Source organism: Molothrus ater, chromosome 2, assembly GCF_012460135.2.
Source record: "Molothrus ater isolate BHLD 08-10-18 breed brown headed cowbird chromosome 2, BPBGC_Mater_1.1, whole genome shotgun sequence".
NCBI lineage: Eukaryota > Metazoa > Chordata > Aves > Passeriformes > Icteridae > Molothrus > Molothrus ater.
The window spans coordinates 15,787,327-15,813,447 of NC_050479.2; the positions used below are offsets into that span (position 1 = coordinate 15,787,327).

The 26,121-nt window shown below is 38.7% G+C and overlaps 1 protein-coding gene across 3 annotated transcripts in view; it reads left to right on the plus strand.

Annotated features, from left to right (window-relative positions):
- Positions 1 to 26,121, plus strand: part of SH3KBP1 (SH3 domain containing kinase binding protein 1) — a 211,470-nt gene that overhangs the window by 63,026 nt on the left and 122,323 nt on the right. For all 3 annotated transcript variants that reach the window (XM_036382203.2, XM_036382221.2, XM_036382211.2), the window contains exon 3: positions 14,362 to 14,485. In XM_036382203.2, the coding sequence (XP_036238096.1) occupies positions 14,362 to 14,485 (124 nt within the window). The remainder of the gene's footprint in view (positions 1 to 14,361; positions 14,486 to 26,121) is intronic.

Below are 26,121 nucleotides of genomic sequence, written 5' to 3' on the forward strand. Positions count from 1 at the left end.
GATGGCTCCCAATGAAAACAAAGGAAGCAAGGGGCTTATGTTCTGTGCTGTCAAAATTAATATTGTAAAGGTAAAATACCTACATCTGAACTTAAAGCATTTTGCAGTAAAGGCAGTTAAATCTAAATGCATCTTGAATATCCTGTAATTTTTAGAAGATATTGGAGTATCTAGAAGAAGGAGTGTTATTTTTTGCCTTCCCAGTAAGATACAGCTTAGGGAAGGCTGGATAAAGAGTACTCTTGTGAACTGCCTGGCAAATTACTCTGCTTTGCCTGCAACTTCCTAAATTCAATATTTGCCAAAAATTGAAGGGTACTCCCTTCTGCTAAGTGAGATTTCTCCCCATTCTTTTCAAGAGATATTTGTATTTGCATTAATTATCCAATGATTGGCTTAATTTTCTAAGATTTTTATTGTGCATTCACATTTATCTTCTGGAGCAGGCAGCTACTTTCAAGGTAGGCTGCTCTTGGGGAACAAAAGCTAAGTCATATATTGTCATTTTTCCTGTCATCCTGAGAACTGTGCAAGTCAATATTTAGAATTTCAAGGCATAGATCTAGATATATATAATTGGAGCCATGGCAGTTTAATAATTAAAGTTGCAGTAAAGTCTACCTGAAATGTAGGTGAGTTCCTCTTCAACACAGAGGAATAACACTCAGTGTCTTCCCTTAGCCTACAACACTCAGACCAGAAATGTTTCAAATGTTCAAAATGAATTTATCTTTTCTTGATAAATTGGTGAGTAAAAAGAATTGCTAATGCTTAGATCAAAAAATAGGTCTTTCTTCTATATATGGCATATGCAATTTTTCCCTCTTGATTCTTATTTAAAGGTAAAAATGAAAAGTAAGTATTAAGTTTTTAAATTGAAAAATATTTAAAGGCAATTTCCCTGGGTGTTTGTAGCTGGTGAAATCTTGTTACTGCTTGCTGAATCAATCTGCATCATCTGCATCATCATTCAGTGATGCTCAGCAAGGCAAACAAGTTCAGAGGACTCAGTCCTGCAGTTCCAATATACCTTTATATATGGTCAGACCACCATTTCATCATCTTTGATGACTCCTATGCACCTGCTGTCTGTTTGCTTTCTTTAACTGTCATCTTTAAACTTTCATTTCCCCTCAGCAGAACTGCATAATCAGTACTTTTATTTTACCTCTATCTTATTTACAATAACAGTGAGCCTCAAGCATTCTGGTACCACATGGTACATTGGGAGAAACCATAAAATAGCTGTCTCTGCTTGGAAGGAGACTTATCCAAACAAAGATTATATTTTCTCATGCAACTCATCTGTGAACAGGAAACCTGCTGAGTGTGCTAAGCAGATATACATAATTTTTTCTTATGTGGACTTGACCATAATATGTCCTATACTGTTTAGGGTTTTTTTTGTAATACAAGCCAATGAGTCTGTGTGTCTCTGATAGCCATGGAGGTTTGTCCAAAGTTTCATGCTGGCTGAATAAACACTAGGTTGAGAAACTCCAAAGGTAGTTTCAGTATGATGCATTACTTCAAAGGTAGCATGCCAATCTCTTTTGCAAACATTGAGTAATTATGGGATTGAGTAATTTGAGGTGAGGATTGTGGTCACCAAATCTTCTCCCATCTGTGATGCTAGGCTACACCTCTCCTGCAAATACCAATGGTATATCAAGCTCTCTCAGGCAGTTTTTGCACCCATCACACATTTTTTAGTCTTGAGCAATGCTCTTTGCTGTTCTGGATAAGTGTTGAGCATGGTTATTTCTTCTATTTGCATTCTTTATACCTCTTTTCCCTTGGATAATACCAAGATACAGAAGGTTGTTTTGCTAGAATAGATTGACCAATACATCCCCTTTTCCCTGCTTCTTCCTTTTTCACAGCTGTAAAAGAGCAGACAGAACATATGAAGAGCCTAGAAAATTCTACCATGGAAAGCTTTGTCCAGAGACCTTAATTCTACCAAGAAAAAGCAGTCTCAAGTGTAGAGGACAGATGCTGCATTTCTAGGGACTTTTTGAGACCCATTGTTTAAGGATTGGGTCAATTTTCCCAGCTATTAAGACTTTATGAATAGGACTATCTTTTCTAAATATCAAATCTCTAGAATTAAGTCTAATACTACCAAAGAAACATGTGACCTACATTTTATTAAGGGATTTCCATGGTTCCAGGACATCTTTTAATAGGGATTATTAAATTTGTTGTTCTCAATCTTTTTGGTTTCATACCATTTTTTCCCCTCTACCAAGAAATTACCTCTGGGTTTGAGCAAATCAGCAACATGCTGGAGCTCAGAAACCAGACAAAAAGGGGGTATATATAAGATATATGGCCCCTTCCAAATTCACATGAATTAACCTGTACCTGCTGTAATGTTTGCAGGAAGAAAGGTCAGATTAAGATGGAAAATAACCAAACAACAAATTTTGCTTAACACCTACAAGGGTTGTAAGCCTTGAGGAACATGACTGCTGTCAGAAGTGCTGAGGAACTGCTTCTGCCATTGGCTACCTCTTGAAATTGCTGGTGCTTAGCTCCAGGAATAACTGGAATCATAATATATTGTCTTGAGAACAGTGGCAGGTGGATACCAGCAATATTTATAAAGAGACCTCTAGTCCTAAACTGTCAGACTGCAGAAGGAAGAGTGTTAATTCTAATCTCTGATTTACAAGTCTGGCAGCAGACACTATTCACATGGTGTGTGATTTGAATAATGATGCATCTACTCCTGATCTCATTAACCCTGATCTAATCCAGGATCTAATTTCATTAATTCCTGCAAGCTTTCATACAACTGGTTACACAAACAAACAAAGCCCTAAAAGTCCTGTAACACTGTAATTATCTTTCCCTCTAAATATTTTCATGATCCTTTATTTTTGTCTTGAAAAAAGTCTCAACTTGTCTTTTAAAACAGCGATGCATCTTAAAGAATCTCAGTTTTAATTTTACATGCAGTGGAACTCTCTGACACTTGCCCTCCCCAGGGTTCAGTGGAATTCTCTGCATTACCTTAATAACTGAATGCTGCAGAGGGCTGAGCAATTGTGTTAGTTCACTAGAGTATTTGATGAGAGGTCTATCAAAAACAATAGAAGTGTCTGTAATTTGCCCTTACCTTCTTGTGTTCTTCATTCTATAATGCAGAATGATGTGTTTGAAGACATCTGTAGAAATTTGTACAATTTTTCATTACTTGCTAATTGGATAGAAAAATGGTTGTTTGGACCATCACCAAGGGTTTTTAAAGTGGGGTTGAAATGAAAATTTTGAAGTTATGTGCAGCTGTATTTTATGGATTTTGCATGTTTTTGTGTACTACAATGACTTCCTTTCAGTTTGTGTGGTTTATTTTTAGTTGTTGTTTTTTTTTTCACTGTACAACATAATTTAGAAAATATAAATCCTTTCTTAAAAAAACCTTCCATATGATTTTAAACAGAGAATACAAGATACTGGGTGAGTCAGTTAATGTTCTCATTAGAAAATCCTGTTGCTAAGGATCATCTGGTTTGTGATAGGATTTTGCATAAAGGATTTATGTTACTTTGTCTCTCTCTAAACCTGTCTGTGTCACAGAGATAGCTTAGCTGTTTATCTAACATGTTACAATTTGTGATAATGTCTCCCAGCACTTTTTTTCCCTAAGACTGTATGTTGTTGCTTTTTTCTGCATTGGTCATCTTTTCAAATTGGTATGGTTGTGAGAAGGAACATAAATACAAAAGTATCATATTTATGTATATATATGGTAATATGCACAAGGGTTTTTTATACAGACAGCAGAAATATTTCTACTACATGAAATATCCATTTTTGAATGTCTAAAACTGTAGTTTGTTACATTTTTTAATAAGGCCAGGTGTCTATGGGAAGAAACTCTTAGCAAGCTAAATTCTGGCATATCCCACTCTCTACTCAAAGAAATGAGAAATGACATTGCACTTTCAAGCAAAGTTAACAATGCTTCTAATAGCTGGGTGAAAATGGACCTTTGTGAGAAGAAATTTATGTTTGTTTGAAACTGCTTGAGTAATTTAATTCTGCTGGAGCTGAATTTAAGCTCTGGGGAGAGGATGGCTGAGAAGCACCTTTAGTGCCTCCCCAGTGTACCTCCCTGCAGTATCCAAGAAGGCAGGGAGGGCACACGTGCGTTTCTGAGCACCTGCAGAGATGTGTGTGTGTGTGCTGAGAGCACTGGGCAGCTGAAATGCACACAGATGTACTGTGCTATTGGCAGACACAGGTGAAAGGCAGGAGTTCCAGCTGATAACATCCATTGTCATGAAGGGTATAGAGCTGGGGGAAGAAAAGGCCAGTTAGAGAGTCTGGTTGTGGGGCATCTTCCCCATGGCAATCCCTGCTAAATAGGTAAAAGAAAACAAATTCCCAGCCCCAGATGAAAACTGGGAAGGAGTGTGTGCTGCAGGGGTTCATGGGCAGACAACTCCACAGCAGTATGAAAGCAGGACGTTGCTTCCAGTTCATCTGCAGGTTGAAAGACCTGCTGCAGGCCTACAGTGTGATTCTCTGGGAAGTTCCTGAAATTCAAAGTCTGTGTCAACTCTGCAACTTGCCCACTCTAAATCTTAAAGTCTTTGGGTCATCATCTCTCAAGTGTCTCATACATGGATGGTGTGTCCCTCTGTTCTGGTGACAAGGTGACAGGTTTGGTTTTCCTCACTCTTAATAAATTTTAAACAAACTTCTGCTTTTGTATTTCTCACCTACTTTGGGTAACCTGCACACAAAGATCAACAAATGTACTTGCTGGTTTTCAAAGCCTTCCTTAGAGGTGTCTTGTCACAGTGTGTACAAAATGCTAAGTGCTCATGCAGCCGGCCTGTGCCAATCACTTCTGCTTCTTCGTGCTTCCTGCCATCTGCTGTGTCTGCTCATCAGTTATGCTTTGCTCACACCTACGTTGGGAGGCCTCAGAGAGAGGTGCTGTCATGTGAAAAAAATAGGTCAGGATGAATTGAGTGGCTTGGAGTGGCATCCAGCACCCAGCACACCATGGTTTTCCTATTTCCCTTTTTTTATTGCTCTAATTATAATTTTCAGTCTTGGTCTGTTAAGAGCATTAAGATGTAATGAATTGCTTCTTCTGGTGGTAGTGAAGCTGATCACTGATGTAGCCAAGCATGTCTCCAGAACCCAAACCACAATGTGCAGAGGGTGTATTCTTTTTTCTTCCTGGCTTTCTCTGAGACAGGTGGTGTTTTGTGATTCTTTGTTTTAAAATGTGCTCCCTACATTTCTTACTGTTGTATTCCTTGCTGTTTCTCTTAGTCTCCGTCTCCCTTCCCCCTCCACCCCCTCCATGTTTCTTTAATCATGTTTCTTTAATCTTTTCTTTTCTAGTAATTAAAAAACCCCCACAGTAAACTAATTGGTACAGGTGAATATGAGCTGTCTCCTTTTGAACTGAAGTACAAAGTGTGAGGCTGAGGGATTTAACGAGATTTTCTGGAGCTGACTGAATGCAGAAACAGACACTTATGTTCATAGACAAGCAGAGCTCAAAGATTGCACAAGACTCAACAAATTTGAGAGTTTTCTTAATTTTATTATAAAGCAGGCACTAATCTCTCTAGAAGTACAAGGCTTTCTACATATGTAAGAGTGTAAATCCAGTCCAGAAGATCTTCACTTATCAGAAGGATGTAAAAAAGATGTAACAAATAACATAACAAATCTGTATCAAAAAAGGAAAAATGTGGAGATTCTTTAAAAGAGGAGTTTGAGTTTGCTGTAGAGTACTGGTCACTGAGGTGTAGAAGAGGAACAGAGGATTTAGGAGTGGCACAGTGTGACCTCCTGTGTCATGGAGGGCTTTGTAGCTTGGGCATCTCTGGCTGGGATAAGCAGGAGAGTTCAGACACAGATATCACAGAGAAGTACCAGCAGTTTAAGCAGGAGCAGGCTGCACTGTGCCTTCAGTGCACAGTGCTTTCATGGTTAATGTAGAATACACTGGATGTAGGAGTTAATTTTCTTTTCATAATAACTGCTGGTTTGCCACTTCATAGTAAATTTGTTTGTTGCCAGTTGTTTGCATTAAATCTGACCTAATAATTTTTTGACCTTTGTTATAAGTAAAGTTTATAAATAAAATTAGTACCAAAATGAGTATTTAAATGTTCAAAGAACAATGTGCATGACAGATGGGCCGTAGAAGCCTTTACCTACGGCAGTGTAATGAATTTATGATTGTGCAGGCTGGTTCTATGTGAACAGTAGGCAGGGAGCAGAGTCCTGACAGGAAGCTTTGCAGTGCTCATAAGGCCTTTCAATCTGAGGAGAAGGGTGGCACTATGGGCTTACCTGAGCAGCCATGAAAGCAGCACTTCTGGCTGTGCTCAAGGCTTTATCTGTGCTGGGAGGGAGCAAATCAGTGCATCTGTTTTATGTAACACAACAAGAAACACAAAGGAGGGTAAAGCAGGTCAGAGTCCTCATCCTTAAGGTACCTGTTCTGCTAGAGTAGATATGCTGTTCAGTATGTAAAACTTGGTGAACAAATAGCACTTTTCTCTGTCGAGCTGTAAATCAGATAGCAGTCATGTGAGCCACAGAAATAGACCTGATTTGAAAGGCCAGATACAGAAATGAAAGAGAGGTTTAGGAGGCTGTGGTTACAGAACTAGGCAGTACTGGCACAAACCAGGAGGCTCCTGAACTGTAACTCGTGGGGGTTTTTGTGGGCTTTTTTTTTTTTTTTCTCTGTCACATGCCTGACAGCTGGGAACATGTTTCCTATAAACTTGGGATAAGCTGATAGTGAAAAAAGGAGAGAGGATGTGGAATCCTGCAGCAGTGAAACAAGAGCACAGCTTTTGTCATGAGCTCAGAGGATGTGTGCAGAGGCACTTTGGGACCTGTGCCTCTGTTAGAAACTGAGGGTCACTGCTGCAAAGCACAATCTCCAAACCATCCTTCCCCCTCTGCTTGGTGACAGATCCACTGCTGAGTGTCTCCTGTCACAACCAGCTGATGGGGAGGTCTCAGGCTTGATCACGGTGCTTGAAGGTCCCATGTCCTCCCTCTGTGTCTTGGACCTGGCACTGCCCTAGAAAGGAGAAACTAAAAGCTAGTCATGCAGAAGCCTGGAAAATAAAAGCTAGATGGTTTCTTATTTCTCCCTAAATGTTGTCACTTTACTTTTTAACAGAATGTAAAGCTCATGCTATGAAAGTATACTGGATTTTAGTGCAGGCAACATCTTTCTGGTTGAAAATAATTTTAATCTTGATTGTAGTTCAGTTGCTGGGAACATTTGTTCCAGTCTTGCTTCAGAATACATTGTTTATTTATATTAGAACTACAAGATTCTTGAAAATCAGAGTCACATTTCTAACTAAGGACATTTGTAATTATTCAATAACTCTTAACTAGTTTTAGTGAAAATGTCACAGGAAATTATTTAGGAGGACTAAATATTAAATTGATCTACTGTGCAGCAGAGTTCTATTTTGAGGCATTTAATAATTGAATGATTGAACTCATATATTGTTTGAAATTACAGACACTGTCTGCAGGAAATCAAGGTGGCATTTGTCTCCCTGAAGGTAAAGTATGGTTTTTGAGAAAAGGGATTGAAGGAAAAGCATTCTGTGTCTCAGAGGGCTCAAAGTTCTCCTGACATTTCCATTGTCATCTTTTGATAATTCAAATATATTGTATTGTTTCCTCTTTGCTGTGTATGATTCCAGGCTCTTATTTCTGCTCCCAGATTTGGCTTCAAGCAGGGCACATGATACAGATTTTAGAATTGTGAAAGACTCATTCTTTCTCAGCTTTCAACTCTTTCATTATGCACGTGTCTTGTTTTCAAAAGCTTTGATTTTTATTAAACCTCTTGCTCCCAGGATGCTAGAACTGTTGTTCCCTTCATATGGAAGTCACAGATAAATCACCTTATAGTCTGATAGTGATTCTTCTCATAATTTTTCATGGCTCCCAACAGTTTTGAGGAATTAAGAGTTGGCTTTAGGATTTTGTACCTGCAGCACTACAAGAAAATCATTTTGTTGCATTTAGAGTCATGGAAAACGTTGCAGCAATTTCCTCAAATGTTTTCAGCTGAGTTTCCTGTAAAGGTCAGAACTGTTATAGTAAAAAACTTGAAACTTTGGTGTAGTGAAAATGGCAGAAGTTCTTGTACTTTCCTAACTGTAACTTTTATGGCTGACCTAATTCAAGCATTTGCTCTAAATTCAAAGAAGCTTTTTGATAGAGGGGCGGAAACTTCATCATGTAAAGGCACATAAATAGGGGAAACTTGTTCCTTGAAATGTAATAAATGATTCAATTCTGAGAAAAAAAGCTAGGTCTTGCAAACAGCAGTAGAAAAACTATGTTTTCACTTTGAAAGCTGTTAACTGTTCTTTTTGCCTCTCTTCAGAATGACAAAGCATGTGTCATTCCAATGAGTAACAGTTTTTTACTTATAAAAGATAAGGTGCTTAATTTATAAATTTTAATTGTGTTTAATTTATACATTTTATATGTTGGAATAGCCATTTAATAGGGTACAGGTATACTTGAATATACTGTATTTTCCTATGTGGTGGACTTTCATCACACTATGTAATTTGTTGTTATTTGAAGTTTTGTCACGTTGTAAAGCTGATGAGCTTAGGGATAACATCTTTCAAATTTCCTGTGATTTATACTGATGTAGGATAGGATTAGAGAAGATCCAAATAAAAACAGCTCAGGTATTGTTTAGGGTTTTGTGTTTCTTTGGAGAAAATATATTTCAAAGTTTGCTAGAAGAAAAGAATCTTTTCACAGTGATTTGGCTATTGATATCTATGCAATATGGTTGAATCCTAGTTACAAAAAAATAGAATTTTTTAATGTATTAAAAGGATGTACAAAGTTTAAGGGCCTTTATGCCCTCATAACATCTTTGAAATCATAATATTTCATGGAATGAAGTCTAGTTTATTTTTAAAGTTCACAATTACTTTTTTCAGTATTTCTCAGACTGAGGATGCTTCTTCCCAGTAAGAACTGCTTATCATATTGGAATCACACTGAAACCCACGTAGATGGGAGGTGGGAGCTGTCTTAAAATTTCTGACATCAAGAGAGCATCTTTTAGATTTAGTGGTTGAAATGCAAGGTTACTTACTTAAGGGTTGGGTTCCTGAGGCATAGCCTGTTGAAAATGATCTGCTGTTAACCTGAACCTGCAGTTATCTCTGTGTGGGCTAGGAAAGAAGTGCATCATTTAGATCCATGAAATTTATACTGGGCAGTGCTCCAAAACCAAGAACCAAAGAGTCCCAAAGATTAGGCTTAGAGATATTTTTGAAGCTGTTAGCACTGTGAAAGCCTACTTCTTTGCAAATGGATTGTGTGAGTGAGACAGCTGCTCATTCTGCAGAAACATCTCACAGGAACTGAGAGGTAAAGAGCCAAGCACTGCACTCAGGATCCCTTTGAGCTCCTTCTCCTGAGGCTCTTTGTGGGGTTTCCATTGACATCTGTCTTGTGAACTTTATTCTGGGAGGGGCTCTCAAGTTTGCCAAGCCTGTTCCAGATATTGTCAGCACAGGGATTGCTGGTGAAGGTTCTCACACTGTGTCCCTTGGAGGAGACCCAGCGTGGCGCAGATGTCCGGCTGTACCAGTCCACCCACCCCGTTCCACCCAAGGGCAGATTGTATCTGGTTGTATCTGATCAGGGTGTGAATATATCTGCTGTAGTCAAAATAAAAACCAGAAACCAGTGCAAAAGTCTTGGTCAGGAGGTGCACTGAAGTCCTTGCTGGACAGGCAGCAAGTTGATCTTTTCCCAGTATTTTTGGGTTGATCTTTTCCCAGTATTTCTTGATATTTTCCCAGTATAGTGCAGTCCAATATCTTACCTGTCTAGTTTCTCCTCTCCTTTATTACACAACCTTCTTTTTCAAGACACAGCACTTCCTGAACTTGAAACTGGACTATTAGTTTCTGTTCATCCTCCTTTAGCATTTAAATTCAGCTGTTCTTGAACCACTCATGGCAGATTGAGGACTTCTATCCTAACTGGAAGTTTTCTTTCTACTTATTTGTGTACATGGAATTTCTCCTTTAAAAAAATAATATCTGCAAACTTCAACTTCAAATCAGAACTGGAATTAGATTTTGTTGTACACTGGGGAAAGTTTCCACAAGCCCATATGCATGGGTTTGCAAGCTCATTTGCCTACTCTTTCCTCATGTGGTAGGCTTCAACTCCTTGCAGATCTGGAAGGACTGGGTTACATAGAGAGATTTCTATAACTATTACTGATAAAGCACCAAGCTTTTAGGGCCATTGTAGTTCATTTACCAAATATGCCAGGTAGGCATATTCAGTATAATTTTTTGCAGTAAAATAAAGTGAGATTAAAATAAAAATAAAGTTAATTGGTATATTTATTTCATCAGAGTTGTTTGTGTTTGTTTTCACTTCATTTTTTCAAGAATAAATGCAATTTTGAGTAAGACATTATATATTTTAGAGTAATAATCTATTTTTTTACAGCAGATTAGAGTGGGGATAGATGTAAAAGGTTATGTCAATATTTCTGAATTTAATAGCACCAAGGGTCCCTTTGGCCTGAGGATAAGTGTGCCTGGTTGTGTTTGAGCCACAGCTGAAGAAAAGTTCTAAAATCCTGAATTCCCCCAAGGTGAACACTACAGAAGAGAAAAGAGCAAGGAGGCAGGAGAACACATACTAGAGAGAGGAGAGGGGCTGTAATATTGGCATGAGTGTTTGCTGCAGGCTACAGGGGTGAGGCTGCTGGAGGCTGGGGCATTTGTTAGGTTTTGTTTATAGGTTTTTAGTCTTATGCTGTAGACTAAGACCAGGAATTGGAAAGATGCGCCAAGGTCCTAAAGCTGGCATTTCGTACTGCAGAATGCATCCTAAGCCACTTAGATATGGGCTTCCCATAGGGTATTGCTAAGTATGAATGTGTTTCTGATAAGATTTTAGCTTAGTAGGGCTGGATTGATCTTTACTTGATTTCTGTTTCATTATTTAGACAATTCTCCTCTTTTCCTTTCAACTCCCTCCAGAGTGTGTAATTTCAGGTTGCTGGGGTTGATCATGTCATGTTACTCTGGGCAGTAGCTATGAAAGATTATGGCCCTTCTCATGAGCATCAAAGGCAACAGTAATGAAAAGTAGCTCAAACAAATGTTAGAAAGGCACACAAAAAAGAAGTCCTTGGACAATTTTGATGACTGCAAGGTGCCAAACCTTCTGTATGAATTTTGGCTTAGTGGACACTCAGCATGTGTGCCTTTCTTCTTTCCACAAATAGTGGATGAGAAGGAAGTGCAAGACTCCCCACCCTACAAACAAATGCCAGTGTTTGGAAGTTGTCTTGCATTCCTTTGCTTTTTTCAGGAGCCAAACAAGGCTTTCTCAAAAAGCTGTCAGCAGCAGCAAAGGCACCAGTGTCATTCAGCTGGAGACTAAAGGGTACAGCATTGTTTTCTGTTATAGCAGACAATTTTCTCTGTCAGTTTTGAAGTTGCAAAAGGATTTTTACAGTTAAAAATATAGTACTACTGTTTCAGAATTTGTGAGTTGAGGATTTAATTACATTCTGACATAAAGAATGAAAAATAACACAGTAATGGCACACAGGAAGTAAGTTCTGGCAAGACGGGGTCTTCCGTAGGATGTTATCTTGTGGTCTTGTTCACATGAGAATGCTGTTTGACTCACAAATTCTGTTTAAACGGCAGATAATTTTTAATAGAGTTTGTCACCTAGCTGCAAAATAGATGTAAAGCTCTGGGTGAAGTAATCTATTTACATTTTCATTTTTAAGGCTGTGAAAAAGAAGCTTGTGGAATAATGTACGTGTTAAGTCTAGTCCACTTCTTTTAGAAAGTGATATATTCTTCTAAATGTATAAAGTGTTCCTAAATTCTCACATGGTTCACTTTTTTACCAGAACTATGAACAATATTTCTTCTAACAACAGCAGCATCTATCACACAGATATCACACACCTCTCATCCACATATTCACATTTGTTATTTCAGTTATTATGGTTACTCTGAGGAGCTGTCTCTTAGATACTATTTTACCTGGTGTGATGGCAGTAGATAAAGGATTTATTCTACCTGCCATAGGCAGTAATTTATTAAAGTTTTATCTCTGCTAATGTACTGATACACAGAAAATACTTTGGGCAGATGTAGAAGACTGTATTAATGTTGTATATCTTATAAGTCAGCTTTGAAATAATAATTGCTTTGGGGAAATAAAAGGTAAAAAAAATTATGAGATTCAGGTTTAAGGTGCATCTTACAGAGAATAACTTAAAAATTCTTGCTTTGCTTGATGCTGTTCACAGATGACAACTCCAGAAACTTCAAATAGAAATGTGCTTTCTATGCTTTAGTGCTCATATCTGATATGCTGAAAATCTAAATAAGATCTACAGTATTTCCTGTGTATGTACAGTGCTGGGGTGATGGAAGTTGATCCTGCACTGGTTTGTAGGAGAGGGTGGTGAATGTAAGAGAGGTGGAGAGGTAGTGGTTCTTGTAATGGAAAGAGCTCATCCAAAGCCATCACCTGTCTCTGATGCCTGTTTAATGTAGATCTCATCAAATTTGCAAATGATATCAAACTGGGGGAGCAGCTGACATGCTTAAAGGCAGGGCTGCTCTTCAGAGGGCCCCAGACAGGAGCATTATGGAATCCAGCAAGACAAATACCAGTTCTTGCCCTGGGAAGGAGGAATGTTGGCTGCTCTGCAGAGTGGGACCTGATAAATTTGGGAACAACTCTGCTGAAAAGGACCTGTGGGTCCTGGTGGGCAGCAACATAAACACGTGCCAGTCTTGTACCCTGGCACCAACACAGTGAACAGCATCCTGGGCTGCATTAAGTGCCTGCAGATTGAGGGAAGTGGAAATCCTCCTTTACCTGGCACTCATAAGTCCATATCCAGAGTACAGCATCCCATTTTGTGGATGGGATGAGAATTTTGCATAAAGGGAAGATATTGATGAGTTGAAGCAAGTTCTGTGCCTCTGGAAGCTGCTCCCTAAGGAGATGCTAAGGGAGGTGTGGGCTTGTTCAGCCTGAAAACAGGGTTTTGGGGGAACTTCTGCTACATAGAAATTGTTATCCAAGAGATAGTGACACACCCTTCACAGTGATGCCTGGTGGGCAGGACAGGAGAGAGCAGATGGGACTTGAGAAGAAAGTTCTAGGCAAGATATAAGGAAAATCTTTGTCACTGTAAGTCAGTCAAGCAGTGGGCTTCTGCAGCCTCTGTCCTTTGAGGTTTTCAAAACCCAGCTGCTCAAATAGCCCTTAACAGCCTGGTCACCTCCACTCAAGGTGACCCTGCTTTGAACTGAATTGGAGGAGGGACCTTCTTCTGAGTTCTCTCTTAGCCTGAGTGGCTCTGTAGGACAAAGCTTGGAGCCAAAACTCTTTTTTTCCCTGATATTTTGGGACATGGTTATAAGCAAATGGTTCAGCCTCTGTAGTGTGTCAGTTACCTGTCTAGAAAGTGGAGGTAATGCTGTTTGTTTTCTTTAGTGGCATTTCCAGATAAGATACATGGAAGGTGATGATATTTTGGGTGCTTTGTCACAGTGGGTATGGACAGCAACACAGTTAGGCTTTTAAAGTCTGCCTAAGAAGCTGATAGAGAGGATCTGTGCATCTCTAGCAGTAACTGTGAAGCTGTTTTCTGTGGATTTACTTTCATGAAACCCCACCATATAAATTTTTGATATGTATTGTAAATCTCCTTAAAAGGTAGCGAGCAGCAAAATGTGTCAGTGTTAGCAACAGCTCTGACAGCAGTCTTGCTATATGCTTCTGCCAATTATGGTAACATTTGTCATATTTTCCTAGTCAATAGGTTTTTTTTCCTGCTATGGTGGTTGTTTCTGTGGTCTTCTCATTGGAGGGGAAGCAGACATAGCTGCTTTTACATCAGGAGCACTGTGCTGGTTCTGCCCTGTGTATCAAATGTACAGCTCACTGCTTGATAAACTGAGACATTCATTGTTTCCCCTCCTCACACTTTTCAGCTTTGGTGATCTTTATTAAGAGATTTTTAAAGCTATCCTACAATTTTCATGCATAGATAAGGAGTTATTTGAAAAAAAAACCCACAATAGTGCCCATTGGAAAAGGTTACTGAAAATTGCTTTATTTTTGTGGCATTTCAACTTTGTAAGGGTCTTTGAGGTAACATTAGAGCAGGCAGAGGTGTGTACATAGAACTTTTAAGAAATCTTGGGAGCTTGAGATTTATAATATTCTGTAATACCTTTTTTTTAAACTTGTTCTTTTTTTTTCTTTTCCCTCTCTACCTGTCTTCTGCAGGAAATAAAGAAAGACATGAAGAAAGAAAATACTGCCAACAAACCACCAGAGAAGCCTATAAATGAAGTTTCCAATGGAAGCCCTTTACTGTTGTCTGAGACAATTATTAGAACCAACAAAAAAGGTATAGTATATGGACATTAAATGTAGATTAAATTCAGGCTCTGCAAAGAACAAAATGTAAACCTTCCTTGTTTCTAGAAATAAAGCTAGAGTCTATTTAACTGAAAAGGCATGGCAGGAATAATAATAGAAAAAAATCTTTGTCCTCTTGGACTGGTATATACGGATGCACGTCTAATATTTCCACTTTAATTTGCACAGACATCCCTTTCTTTTTAAGGAAATCCCTCCTCCATAAATTTAATTAAAGAAAGTTGTATGAGGAGATTGCTAAAGCTTAATAAAGTAAGGAAGTGGCAGCTTGCATGTATGGAGGGTTTTGCACAGGGATGTCAGTCTACATTCACATATTCATGCTTTGTCTGGGACAGAGAGCTCTAAAAAAGGAAAAAAGAAGTGGAAAACATACAACTTACTGTATTAGTTTCTTGGGAAGTGTCTTTCACTGTCTTTCATTTGAGACTGGAATGTGTGCTCTTCATGTCTGTCTTGACTCCCAATGCAGATTCCTATGTAGGGTCTTGGGTAGCTAAAATGAAAGCCCCAAATCTTCTGTGTCATACCCTAGCTCCCTGCCCTGCTTTCAGAACTATCAGAACAAAGCAAAAATTTGGAAATATAAAACCTGGATTTTTCTTCAGGTTATGTTTATGCTCCTTTTTGTTTGTAGGAGGACAATTGGGTCTGTGCAAGAGATGTGCTGTAATTTTTTCTGGGGGATTCACTTGACAGTTCCTTGCTTGCTGCCTTATACAGAATATCTGCTGTCATTAATCATTGCTGTAATGTAATGTCCATTTTAGTGTGCCTTCTGTATTTTTAGGACTGTTATGGACATTTCCTGTTATGTATTATCAGCTAGCATTTTATTTGAGCTGCAGTTTCAGTAGAGGTCTTATACTTAAGGTTTACAGCTGCAAGTGAAGAAGAATTAATAATTTTTTGCAAAATGTATTACTTCCTTTAAAATGTGAAGCAGACTAATCTCTACCTCTTGTGCAAGGATTGATATCCTCTGAAAGAAAAGATTGGAAATAAATCTCAGAAACCTTTGTCTTTTGAGCTTGCAATGTTGTCTTGAATCTAGAGACACATCCAAAATTTCTGCTTTGGGTCATAAGTTTTTCAAGCAACAGCAGAATTAAATTACTAAGAATTATTATTTTTCATGGCTGCTCTACAGAACCATATGAATAGTTGGGAAATTATCTAGGGACCAAGTTTGTTCCATATTGCTTCTGCTGCTATTTGGAGAAGGCTAATAGCTGTGGCAGAAACAGAGATTTGTTTCAGTCACAAGGGGATATCACTCCAAATATGGATCTTAGAGCACTTTCTCCTCCTTTTTCTTCCCTCTGGCTAGAAGCTTTAAAGGATTCAGGAGAGAAAGATTTTTCTGTCCCTAGCTGAAGAATACAAAACCTCATATTTACTGAGATGAGAAAAGCAAAGTCTGACATGAGGATTTGTAAGCTGAGGCAGGGGTTAGGTTTGGAAATAGCAGATTTCATATGAGGATGTTGTTTCACTGGACTTGGCTGGTGGGGATTGCACTTCTTGTGGCCACCTGTACATCTTGTCAGGGTTGGTGCACTGCTCATGTTGGCTGCTTCTCCACAGCCATTTCTGCTGCTGCAGAAAAAGCAGGTGCAGGAGGCCATGATCTGGCACCACAGCCAAGGATGCACGGGGCACAAGGCAAGAGAGCTTCCCCCTGTTTTTCCTGGGATCAGTTTGATCATGGTGCCACAGTAGCCTTGTTTAAGTGTGGAGAGTTGAGAAACCCAATTGCTGCTGGGTTCAAAAAGAGTTTTTTAAGATCTGTGTGGCCAGTCTCCTTGTGGAAAGTGTTGCCATATTGAAAAGGGAGCCCTAAGTGCTATGGGTGTTACTTTCTTCAAGGATTCTTGTCCCGGGATTTTTATTAAATCCTAACTCAATCTGTTTACTTATCACAGAATATGACCTGCAAGACATGAAAAAGGGGACAGGATGTTTGTGTTTGGTTCATTGGTTGGTTTGTTTTCTTTTGTTCTCTTTGTTATTAGGAAGTGAGGAGGACAGGGGTGCATCTAGAGGTCTTTAGCCACTGTTCAGCAGTGAAAGTGATAGGCAGTATTATTTTTTTGCTTGGGCAATGTAATCCTGCTGCTTGTAACTTCAGAGCAGGTCCAGTGATGTGGGAGTGAAGCATTCTGTGCTGCTGCATTGTTTTTATTACCAAGATGATGAAAATAAGTGCTATTCTGCTGCTGTGGTGTTATATTGTATAGTTTTACTACTTAACTTGGTTGGCCTAATTTAAGTGTCAGCACTTTAGCAAGCATTTACATTTTGAGGAGAGGAATCTTGGCCTCTTGGGCTTCTGGCTTGTAGAGAGTTTTTCCTTGAGTAATATTGACAAGTCTCCAACAGTGGTATTCAAGGAAAATAGCTAAGTTATTTGTAAGAAACATCTAAGTAACTAAGAGGAAAATAATGAATTTCTCAACTAAAAAGGTATTTAGGATCCAACTTTATATCCTGTTTTTTTCATGCTAATTATTTCTAAGTACTGTATTGAAATTAGGGGTTCTAATAATAAAATCAGTGTAAATTTAAATAAGTGGCTGCATAATATTTATTTGCTGACTGGAGTTAAACCACAACAGTAATGGGTGTTGGATTACACGTGTAGTGTAACATAGGAACAAATTAAAGATGGTGTAACTCCACCAGCAGGAACCTACCTGGGTTATTACTTCCATTACATAGTGAGGGCTACAACTGGTTGTACGTCACCATTTGTGAATCACTCAGGTTTTTGTTACAAAGGCCAAGAGGAGATGGAAGGATTTGATTTTTTCTGCTTTTCACTGTGGGCAGTAAAACCAGAATATATCTCATCCTTTAATGTTTTTTGTTGACCACAGATATTTGTGACCTAATGGAAAAAACCAGTAGTGACCACTGCTGTGGTGGACATAATTTAGTTTAGGAAATGCTATGGAACTTTTGCTAAATCACTAACTGTTGGCCAAATTACCACACTTATCTTCCTAGGTCAGGTATTTTAATAGGTATTGCTTTTTCAGATAGGCAAGGCTTTATTTTTTCTGATTTATTGCAGTGACTTACCCAGATTTATGAGTAACTTCCATGTATTCTGGGTGGCTCTGCCTTAGGCTGCCTATTGGCAAAACCTGGTTTATACCTGCCTCATTAAGATGTTGAGATCTGCTCCAGCATGGCAGTGATGGCAATTAACATCCAGGAAACGGAGCATTATAATTTACCACTGCAGCGTGTTAATTCTTCACCTCTGAAAGGCTCAGGAAAGGGCCATTTGCTGGAGTGTAGGGATGGGGTTTGGGAAGCATGATGGCCCCATGCTTTCCCTGGCTGCTCCCAGGGCTGCAGCAGCTCTGGGCTGGTTTGATGGATGCTTCAGGTGCTGCAGTGTCAGCCCTGTCTATTCCCTTTTCTAGGGACAAAGGCTGTGGCACTGAGGCACCTGTCTGAAGCTGGAGAAATGTCAGATGTTGGTTGGCTTGCATATTCATTGCCAGAAACTGGGAGGGATCGTTATAGTTGGTTAGATAGATCGTTATAATATAGATATTATGAACTATCCTGTAGTTCATAAGTCAAGAAAATCCTTTCCTGATCATGAGTGGGTCTTTGAGTATAACTTTTCCCTGCTTTAGATTTTTTTGTTGGCATATAGTACTATTGTTCTAAAACTTTTATAAAGCTGACATTAAAAAAAAAATATTAAAAACCAGCTTTTATTCTATTTAGAATTGGCATTGTTGCACTTTGGTAATAGCAGGATGGGAAAGTCTTTTATTCTCCGAGAACATTTTCAGATTGTTTGAAAAAAGCAAAATTATTGCTATTGTTGCAATTATTTAATAACATAAGAAAATTGCAACCAGGTCCTGGAACAGAAAAACACTGAAAGATATCTTTTATTTTCCTTAAATGATTTTCCAACATGGTGAAATTCCATCTCTTCTAAGTTAACTTTCAAAATCTAAAACAAGATCCAAAGTTGTGCAACTGTTTCAGATCTGTCATAAATTCAGTATGATCTTCATTCAGGTATAAAGGGACATAATGGAAACCTGCCTTGGATAAGCTTTAAGTGTTAAATAGCTATAACTTATTTTAGACTAGTTTTGCTCTGATTTTTGAGTATCCTATTTTTAAGTATCTTATTCATTGTGCTGTTTTGTGTGTCTGGGAACAAGAGCCCACTTGCTTAGGTCAAGTTGCAAAACTGGAACTGATAGACTGTATTTTGTAAGTAAACTCACAACAATTGTTATATGAGTAAACACATTTGAGGCAGAGATATATTTCCTTGTCAGATATATTTGTTTTCTATAAACTGTAATTGCAGGCTGCATTGAGCCAGCAAATCTGGAACAGTTTATCACGTGTTACATGCTCTTAATCAAAGCCAAATACTGAGAGCAAGGAAAGTTTTTTCTAGTTCTCTTGAGAATTATTTAATTTACCTTCCAGCCTACATTTAAATAATAGAGAGCATTTGCATGCAATGCTAAAAGGGAAGTTTTGTGTAAATAGGTTTGCTGATATAATAGGTTTAATTTAGGAATAAATAACAAGTCTGTTATATGCAGAACTGAGATTTAAGTCTATTTTTGTAAATTAGGGAAATGGGGAAAGTATTTTGCAAGAAAAATGCTTCATCATTTTGTTTGATAGTTTTTTTTATTATTTGGATATAAAAAGGCACCCTATTTATTAGAAACACCCCATTTATTAGAAACCCAGGCTGTTGGCTTCTCAGCATATGAGTGTGTTGATTCAATCTTTTATTAAATAATCTATGTAAGCTATGATTCTGGTAATATTTTTCAACAGAAAGGCAAACTTCAAAATCTTTTTCATAAAATATTTTATTACCAAGAAGTGGAAGTGGCTGCCTTCATCATGCTTGATGAGGTGTCTGACCCTCAGTATGCTCAGCTTTGGTTTTCCTTTCTAACATAGTAAGTTTGAAGGCATTGATCTTTTGTTGGATTATTCTTCTGCTGTTTACACATTCAGGCCCTCTCCACAGACAGGCTTTGGTGTTCCCTTGCAATACTGCCAGCTTCAGAGAAATCATTGCTAGCAGGGAAAAAAAATCCCTTTCATTTTTAAGATCAGCTAATTGGTGTATAATCAGTATACAGTTTACACAAATTGCACAAGAACATACTGCTCAGCCTATTAAGGTTAAAATATGCATGCAACATATGACACCAACCCAAAATGGGACATAAAAAATTAATGGCACAGGAAACTTGAATGTGCAAAATATTTATTCTTTGAGTTTAAATACCATATCTGGATATGCATATGTAGTGTCTCAGATGATACACATTTCCTTTAAAAGTACTGTTTTTTTGAAAATAAGGGTGAAAATTATCCCAGTATTTAGCTAAGCTACCCTGTCCTGGAAGTCGGTGCTTTCAGTTCAGAGAGGTAGGAAAGGACACCAGTCTGTGCTGGACATGTGGGTGTGACATTGACATGATTTTTTTTGTGGATGGAAGAAACATCCCAGTGCTGTCTTCTTGGCAGGAGTGGAATGGGTGCTCACTCATTCTTTTCAAGCACATCTTGTTTATGAGTTCAGTTTAAATAATGACTTGAGATACATAAAATCTAAATTTCTTTTCCTGTGTTGTGGTCATTTGCTACCCTGGTATTCAGTTAAGGTATCATAATCTATCCAGATTCCAGTATCTTTTTCCAGGAGATCATTTATTTTCCTGTTATTTACTGTGCAGTGCCCCCCATCTTTTTTTAATCCTAATTGCTTACCCTTTCTTTTCAATTACTCCTTTCTTGTAGTCTTTCTTCTAGTGCAGGAACAGCCTATAGAAAGAAGAAGTCACTCTGGGTTTGAAGTGAAATCCCAGGTTAATCTATCCTCTGGGCATCTGTTTGCCTCAGTGGCTCCCTTGTATGTCATGTATTCAGCTCTAGGAATCCCATTTATGGACCATGCTGGGAAACACTAAACAAAAACACAGTCATTGCATCAAGGAGCTGACTATATGTACATCTGTGTGTGTATCTATTATGTATTAAACAAGGTAACAGATAACTAAAAAAAAAAAAGAGTAATGCAAGAGAAGGAGCCATATTTGGGCAATTGCTAGCTGTCTGTTTTCAGGTTTCTTGCAGACAGAGCACATTTGTTTTAATAAAATATTTAGATCTGGATTTGCATTTGGAAGCTGGGAGGTTGGTATGGGGAAAATTGGGACAATGGTTTAGAATTTAATTTTTTCCAGTTGGGTGCTGGACAGGACAGAGAGGAGGCAGAAGATGACCTTTTCATAAGGAGCCTAAAGAGATGTGGGAGAGCAGTCCCTGCTGAGCATTCTCAGCAGCTTCCAGATGAAGCAGAGGGAGGTAGTTATGGAAACAGATGTGGGCATCATTTGGCTTGTTGGTTATTTTTATTTAAGCTAGACCCAGAATTATATTTGTATCAATGAAAAAGCAGAGGCAAGTGAATTTTTAGGAAGAAGTGAGAGGGAAAAAGAGAAGTGGTAGAACAGGGCTACGGGGAGTGCTGAAAGAATAGAGAAGAAAGTATTTTTGCAAGTAATTTATGTTTATGCACGTACTCAAAAATGCTGTTGAGGAACAGTTTAGAGAGTGGCAGCTCCTTTTTCATGAACACTGAAAAACTTTTGTCTAATCAGTTAAAGGATTTTTTTCATTCTAAAGCTTTGCAATACATTTTACATGCCTGAAGTATAAAACTGTCAGGTATATAATTTATCATTTCTATGAGCCATTTGCAAGCTCACTTTATCACAATATGTGATAACTGTCCACAAGGTGCTAGTCAAAAGCAAACGTTGTCAAACTCAGGTGCAAAATGTTTTTCTAGTCAAATTTATACTGAAATCTCCTTTAAAGAAGGCAAAAACCAAAATATGCTGGTTGTTGAAGTAACAACAGCAATGAAACCTCCTCTTGTCTCAAAACTACCTTTGCCCACCACAAAAGTGGCTGTTGATTTTTCCACGAGGTTCTGCAGATAAATGTCTCCCTGCAGCCAGCAGTTCTGTCCCTCAGTGCTGCTGGATAAGTCACCTGGCACCCAGCAAGGCCTTGCTGCCCTTGAGGTCTGTCCCTGACCTTTCTCCTCTAGACTGAGCTGTCTGTATCTGTCTCCTTTAGCCTTTCATCTGGGTGCTGTGAGATTTTTGAGAAAAACGTGGCTAACTTGATTTGAAAATTAGCAGATCAACCTTTCTCCCCTGTCCCTTCTCACCTGTAATTAAGGAATAACAAACATGAGCAGGGTGGTTCACCAGATGCTGAGCCTTGGAGCAAGACTTTGGGATCTCTGTATATTTCCCAGTGCCAAGACAAAATGGCATTTGTGATAGGAGAGAGTTGGACTTCTTATTCTGTGGTGGAGACAATGAAGGCAGAGGAGAAATGCAGGGATACTGTTGTGGAATATGGAACACAACCCTATCTGGACTGAATTTTGGGGCCACGAGAATATACTTTGACTGTGCAAGTTAATATATTTTCCATGAGCTCTGAAGCTTTGCAGGTGTACTTTAAACTGGGTCAGTAACATTTTTTTGGTTGTTCCTTCAGTTATCTTGATGAATTTGTAACTGCTAAGTTAAATATGCCCCTGTAAATGTGCAAGCACACTGAGAGGCAGATCTTAAGTTCAGAGTTCCTTCCCCTTTGCTTGATGAGGTGGTAGCTGGGATGGTGCTGTGTTGATTTTGAGGAGACAGGGAGCTGGTGTTAGCCTTTCCTGTGGGCTGGAGCTGGGGCTGTGCAGCTGTTTACATCCTTCCCCCGTGGCTTGTAGATAAGAGTAAGCTGTGCTATGTAAGTTACAGCACTAATCCGCATCCTGAGGTAGCTGAAGGTCTCTGGCTCCTGGACAACCATAAAATGCTTTGGATGATTTTTGGGGTTGTAGGTGAGAAGCAGGGCCTGTCAACAGCTTCCTTCAAATTCAGTGTCATGCAACATGGATTGAAGGCCTAAATAATTTGGATAAATGATTGATATTAGAATTTCTTTTTTAACCCATTAAGCCCCCCTCCCCCCCCCGTAAAAAAGATTTTTGGATGTAGGTGAAAGTTTAATGCAAACATATGCCTTTGTACTTTTTTAAAAAAGCTCCATACTTCTGCTGTCTGCATTGCATCAGGTGACTTATTCTGCTGCTGTTGAGTCACTTCAGTGTAGGAAACCTATTGATTTCTGTCTACTTGGACCAGCAGGAAACTACAATTATTATTCAATAAGACCTTCCTCTTCTGATGGAATGGTGTTTTCAAACCCAGGTTGGAACAAACTTCTGCATAAAGTGGCTAGAATGTACATAGCAAAAAGGACCTGTGGCTGCTGGTAGGAAGGAGCATCACTGTTTGGGTGGTTTAGGAGAGCTGGGCAGAGTTCTGCTCAGAAGTGTGCTGTCCTAGGAACCTCTGAGCCAGCTTCTTGTGGGGGTTTGGACAGCAGTGTGTGTCTGGGGAAGGGCTTGAACTCTGAATGCATTTTGCAGAGGCATTTTTCACCTCTGCTTTTGCCCTGCTCCCTTTCCTACATGCATACATGCAATCTCTAGAGTGGTTTAAGCAAAGCTTTGCTGTTCTCTGCAAGTGGCAATAAACTGTATGAAAGCAATGCCCATAAGGCACATTGTTCAGGCTCTTTTATGATGTGTGCTAGATTCTATGAAACATTTTACTTTCAGGAATTGATACATGCTTTAAAACCAGTCTTCTGATAAAGCACCATGCCGGAATAAACTTGTTACTGCATTAATTTTAATTATTTTTCACACACTATGTGAAATACTTTGATTCATAGGGTTAAAAGCCCCTGAAATTAGGGAAATCTGCTTTGCTATAACTAGATTTGAAAAACACATGTAGGTATCAGACAGTGCTAAACAATGCATGACCTGGGTTATCCTGAGTAACATGGCATTTTTAGCTATTTAGGTGTTCAGTTGTTGAATTCCTGTATTATGTAAGTGCAGTAACTCCAATAACAAGATAGTTTGCTTGCAAAGGTATATTTCTGATTTCTGCTGGTTTCAAGTTTCCCAAATTTTATTCATTGAGTACTTCATACACGTTTTATCTTATTTCAGAATTTTCTTGTTTACAGTCTACCCTACCATTATCAAGGTGCATACAGCATGGGATCTTGTGCTGTTATTAGTCATGTGTTGTGATGTATAGGACCATGAACCCTGTTTTTTTATGGTTATGTCACTGTTTTCTAATGTTATTTCACAGTTAAGATACACCAGTCATTTGCATTAGCTCCTATTCTATATCTTTTTGCATTCCCCTTTCAATTATAAATACATGTTTGTGCCTCTTCCTTTCTTGCAGTTAATTTGTAGAATCATCCTCTATAAAAATTCAAAGCATGTTGCTGATGATGGTTAGTTTCCAAGCTCAATGGTAGGGTGGTTGTGCTTGACAAGGGAGTGAAATGTGGAAGTGCTGACAAGTGGCTGATGGCTGATTCTTGGCCCCAGCACAGGACTGTGATAGGAAAGATTATTGCTGTTATTATTATCTGTCACACAGCAAGAGCCGCTCTTTCCTAACTTCGGCGCCAACTTTATTTAGAAACAGAAGTGGAGGCTGGGCAGAGTTCCTCGTGGCGAGAAGCAGCTCCCTGCAGATGCCCAAATTAGCTGGGAATGGTTGTTGAAGTCAGCAGGGGTGTTATCCACTGGCATGGTCCTCTGTCTGAGCTGCATCGCTCTGGTGAAGGCCCTCACGACTCCAGCTTTTACTGCAGGATCTTCTGTGGCTGTGAATTTGTGAATCTGCCACTCTGTTCCACAGACTTCCAGAGAGCACTGGCACCACTGTGACAGCCCAGGATATATCTGCTTTCCCCCAAGAAATACTTGGCTGCATCAGAATCTGTTTCTGATATTGTTTTGTCTAGGGACCAGATTTTACCAGCTCTCTACCCAGAGAGTGCTTAGCCTAGCTCTGAAAATACTCTACTGTGGCAATTGACAGATTAACACCACATTATTTTGACTTTCCATGAACTCTGTTCATCATAATACTGTCGCTTAAAACAAAGTTGTTAATTTCCTTTTTCATTACAGTATGATAATATTTTTATTAATGATGTGTCCAAGTCTGATGCCATTGTTAAGACCTCTTTAAGGATTTCAGGTATTTACTTTGTATATCCAAGATGGTTGTCCTGTCTTGTACTAACATGTTTCATTACTATACATTTAGTACCAGATGTACTTTGTGCTGGCTTCTGTTAGACTCCTGTTAGATTCCAGATGTCCCTGATCTATAGAGTCTGGTATCTAGCTCTGCAAAAGCTGCAAGATGCAGTGTCAGCCATTTTTGCTTCATTTTGCAACTGCAGTCATAAGACTTGGTGTTTTTTAGACCTAGGAATTCTCTGCTAGACTACTGACTCAGCATAGTGTTATCCTAAATTATAAGGGTCACAGTCACTTCTGGGAATTCAGAAGAGGTCAGGAAGTCTCCAGGAAATTATTTAATAAAAAAGGACCAGTGACCTAAAGAAAACCAAAAGATTTAGTCACATGTGTGGCGGTCATTGAGCAAACAGAGTAGTGGAAAACAGAAGTAACAAATGTAAATATTAGCCTGAGGCTGTAGTTTCATGAAGATGTTAATCTTTCATTGCCACCAAAAAAAGAGCCATTTTTCCTTTTTTTGTTCCTCCTATGTTCTGGTACAAATATTTGGCTACATTGTGGGCCAGATGAGGAGAATGATCAAGGTTAGCATTAAACTAGCAAGAGAAAAGCTTGGTTTTAATAGCTGATCTGTTCCTTGCCTACCTCCTCATACTGCTTCACAAGCACTTCATCTGACAGGGTGGCAAGGAGTGTTGCAGGACCTGCAGGAGCAGAAGGATCACTAGTATTGCATTTTATTTGGTTGTAGGTGAAATAGTTCCAAAAGTCCTATGAGAGAGTGATGGTTTGTCAAACTTTTTGAAAGCTGGTTCAAAGTCATTCAATTAAATCAACTGCTAAAGAAAATTGCTCTCCTGTTAGATTCCATTGTGAATATTGCTTTTCACTTTTCTCTGGTGTTGGGAAGGTACATACATTGGTCATTGTCCAGAAAAACCATCATTGCAGTTGCATACTGAATTCTTCTTATGTAGATGCCTTCTCACCTGCCAATTCTATGACTTTTAATCACAGAACTGTTTTGGAGATGGATTTTGTTGCTGACACAGCTGACTGGAGCCAGAGGTCTATTTATTCACAGCTTTTAAGTTTGAGGAAGTAACTTTTCATTCATGTAGCAGGAGTAATGGAAAAGACAAGAGGAACTCAACAGTTATTTTTAGGAAAAGATAGTGTTTATCCCAGCAAAACTAAAAATGTTGTTGAGACATTACACACTTGAAACCTAGACAGTTGTGGTTTTGTTCTTCCATAAGTATTTTAATGTGAAGGAATTTCTCTTAATGCATACTCTACAACCCTGACAGCCTCAGTAGTCCTCCACATACATTTTTATATCTATTCAAATTGGTATTTTCCTATGTGGTGTATGAAAAATCCACTGAAAAGCTGGAAATCAATAATGGCAGAAAATA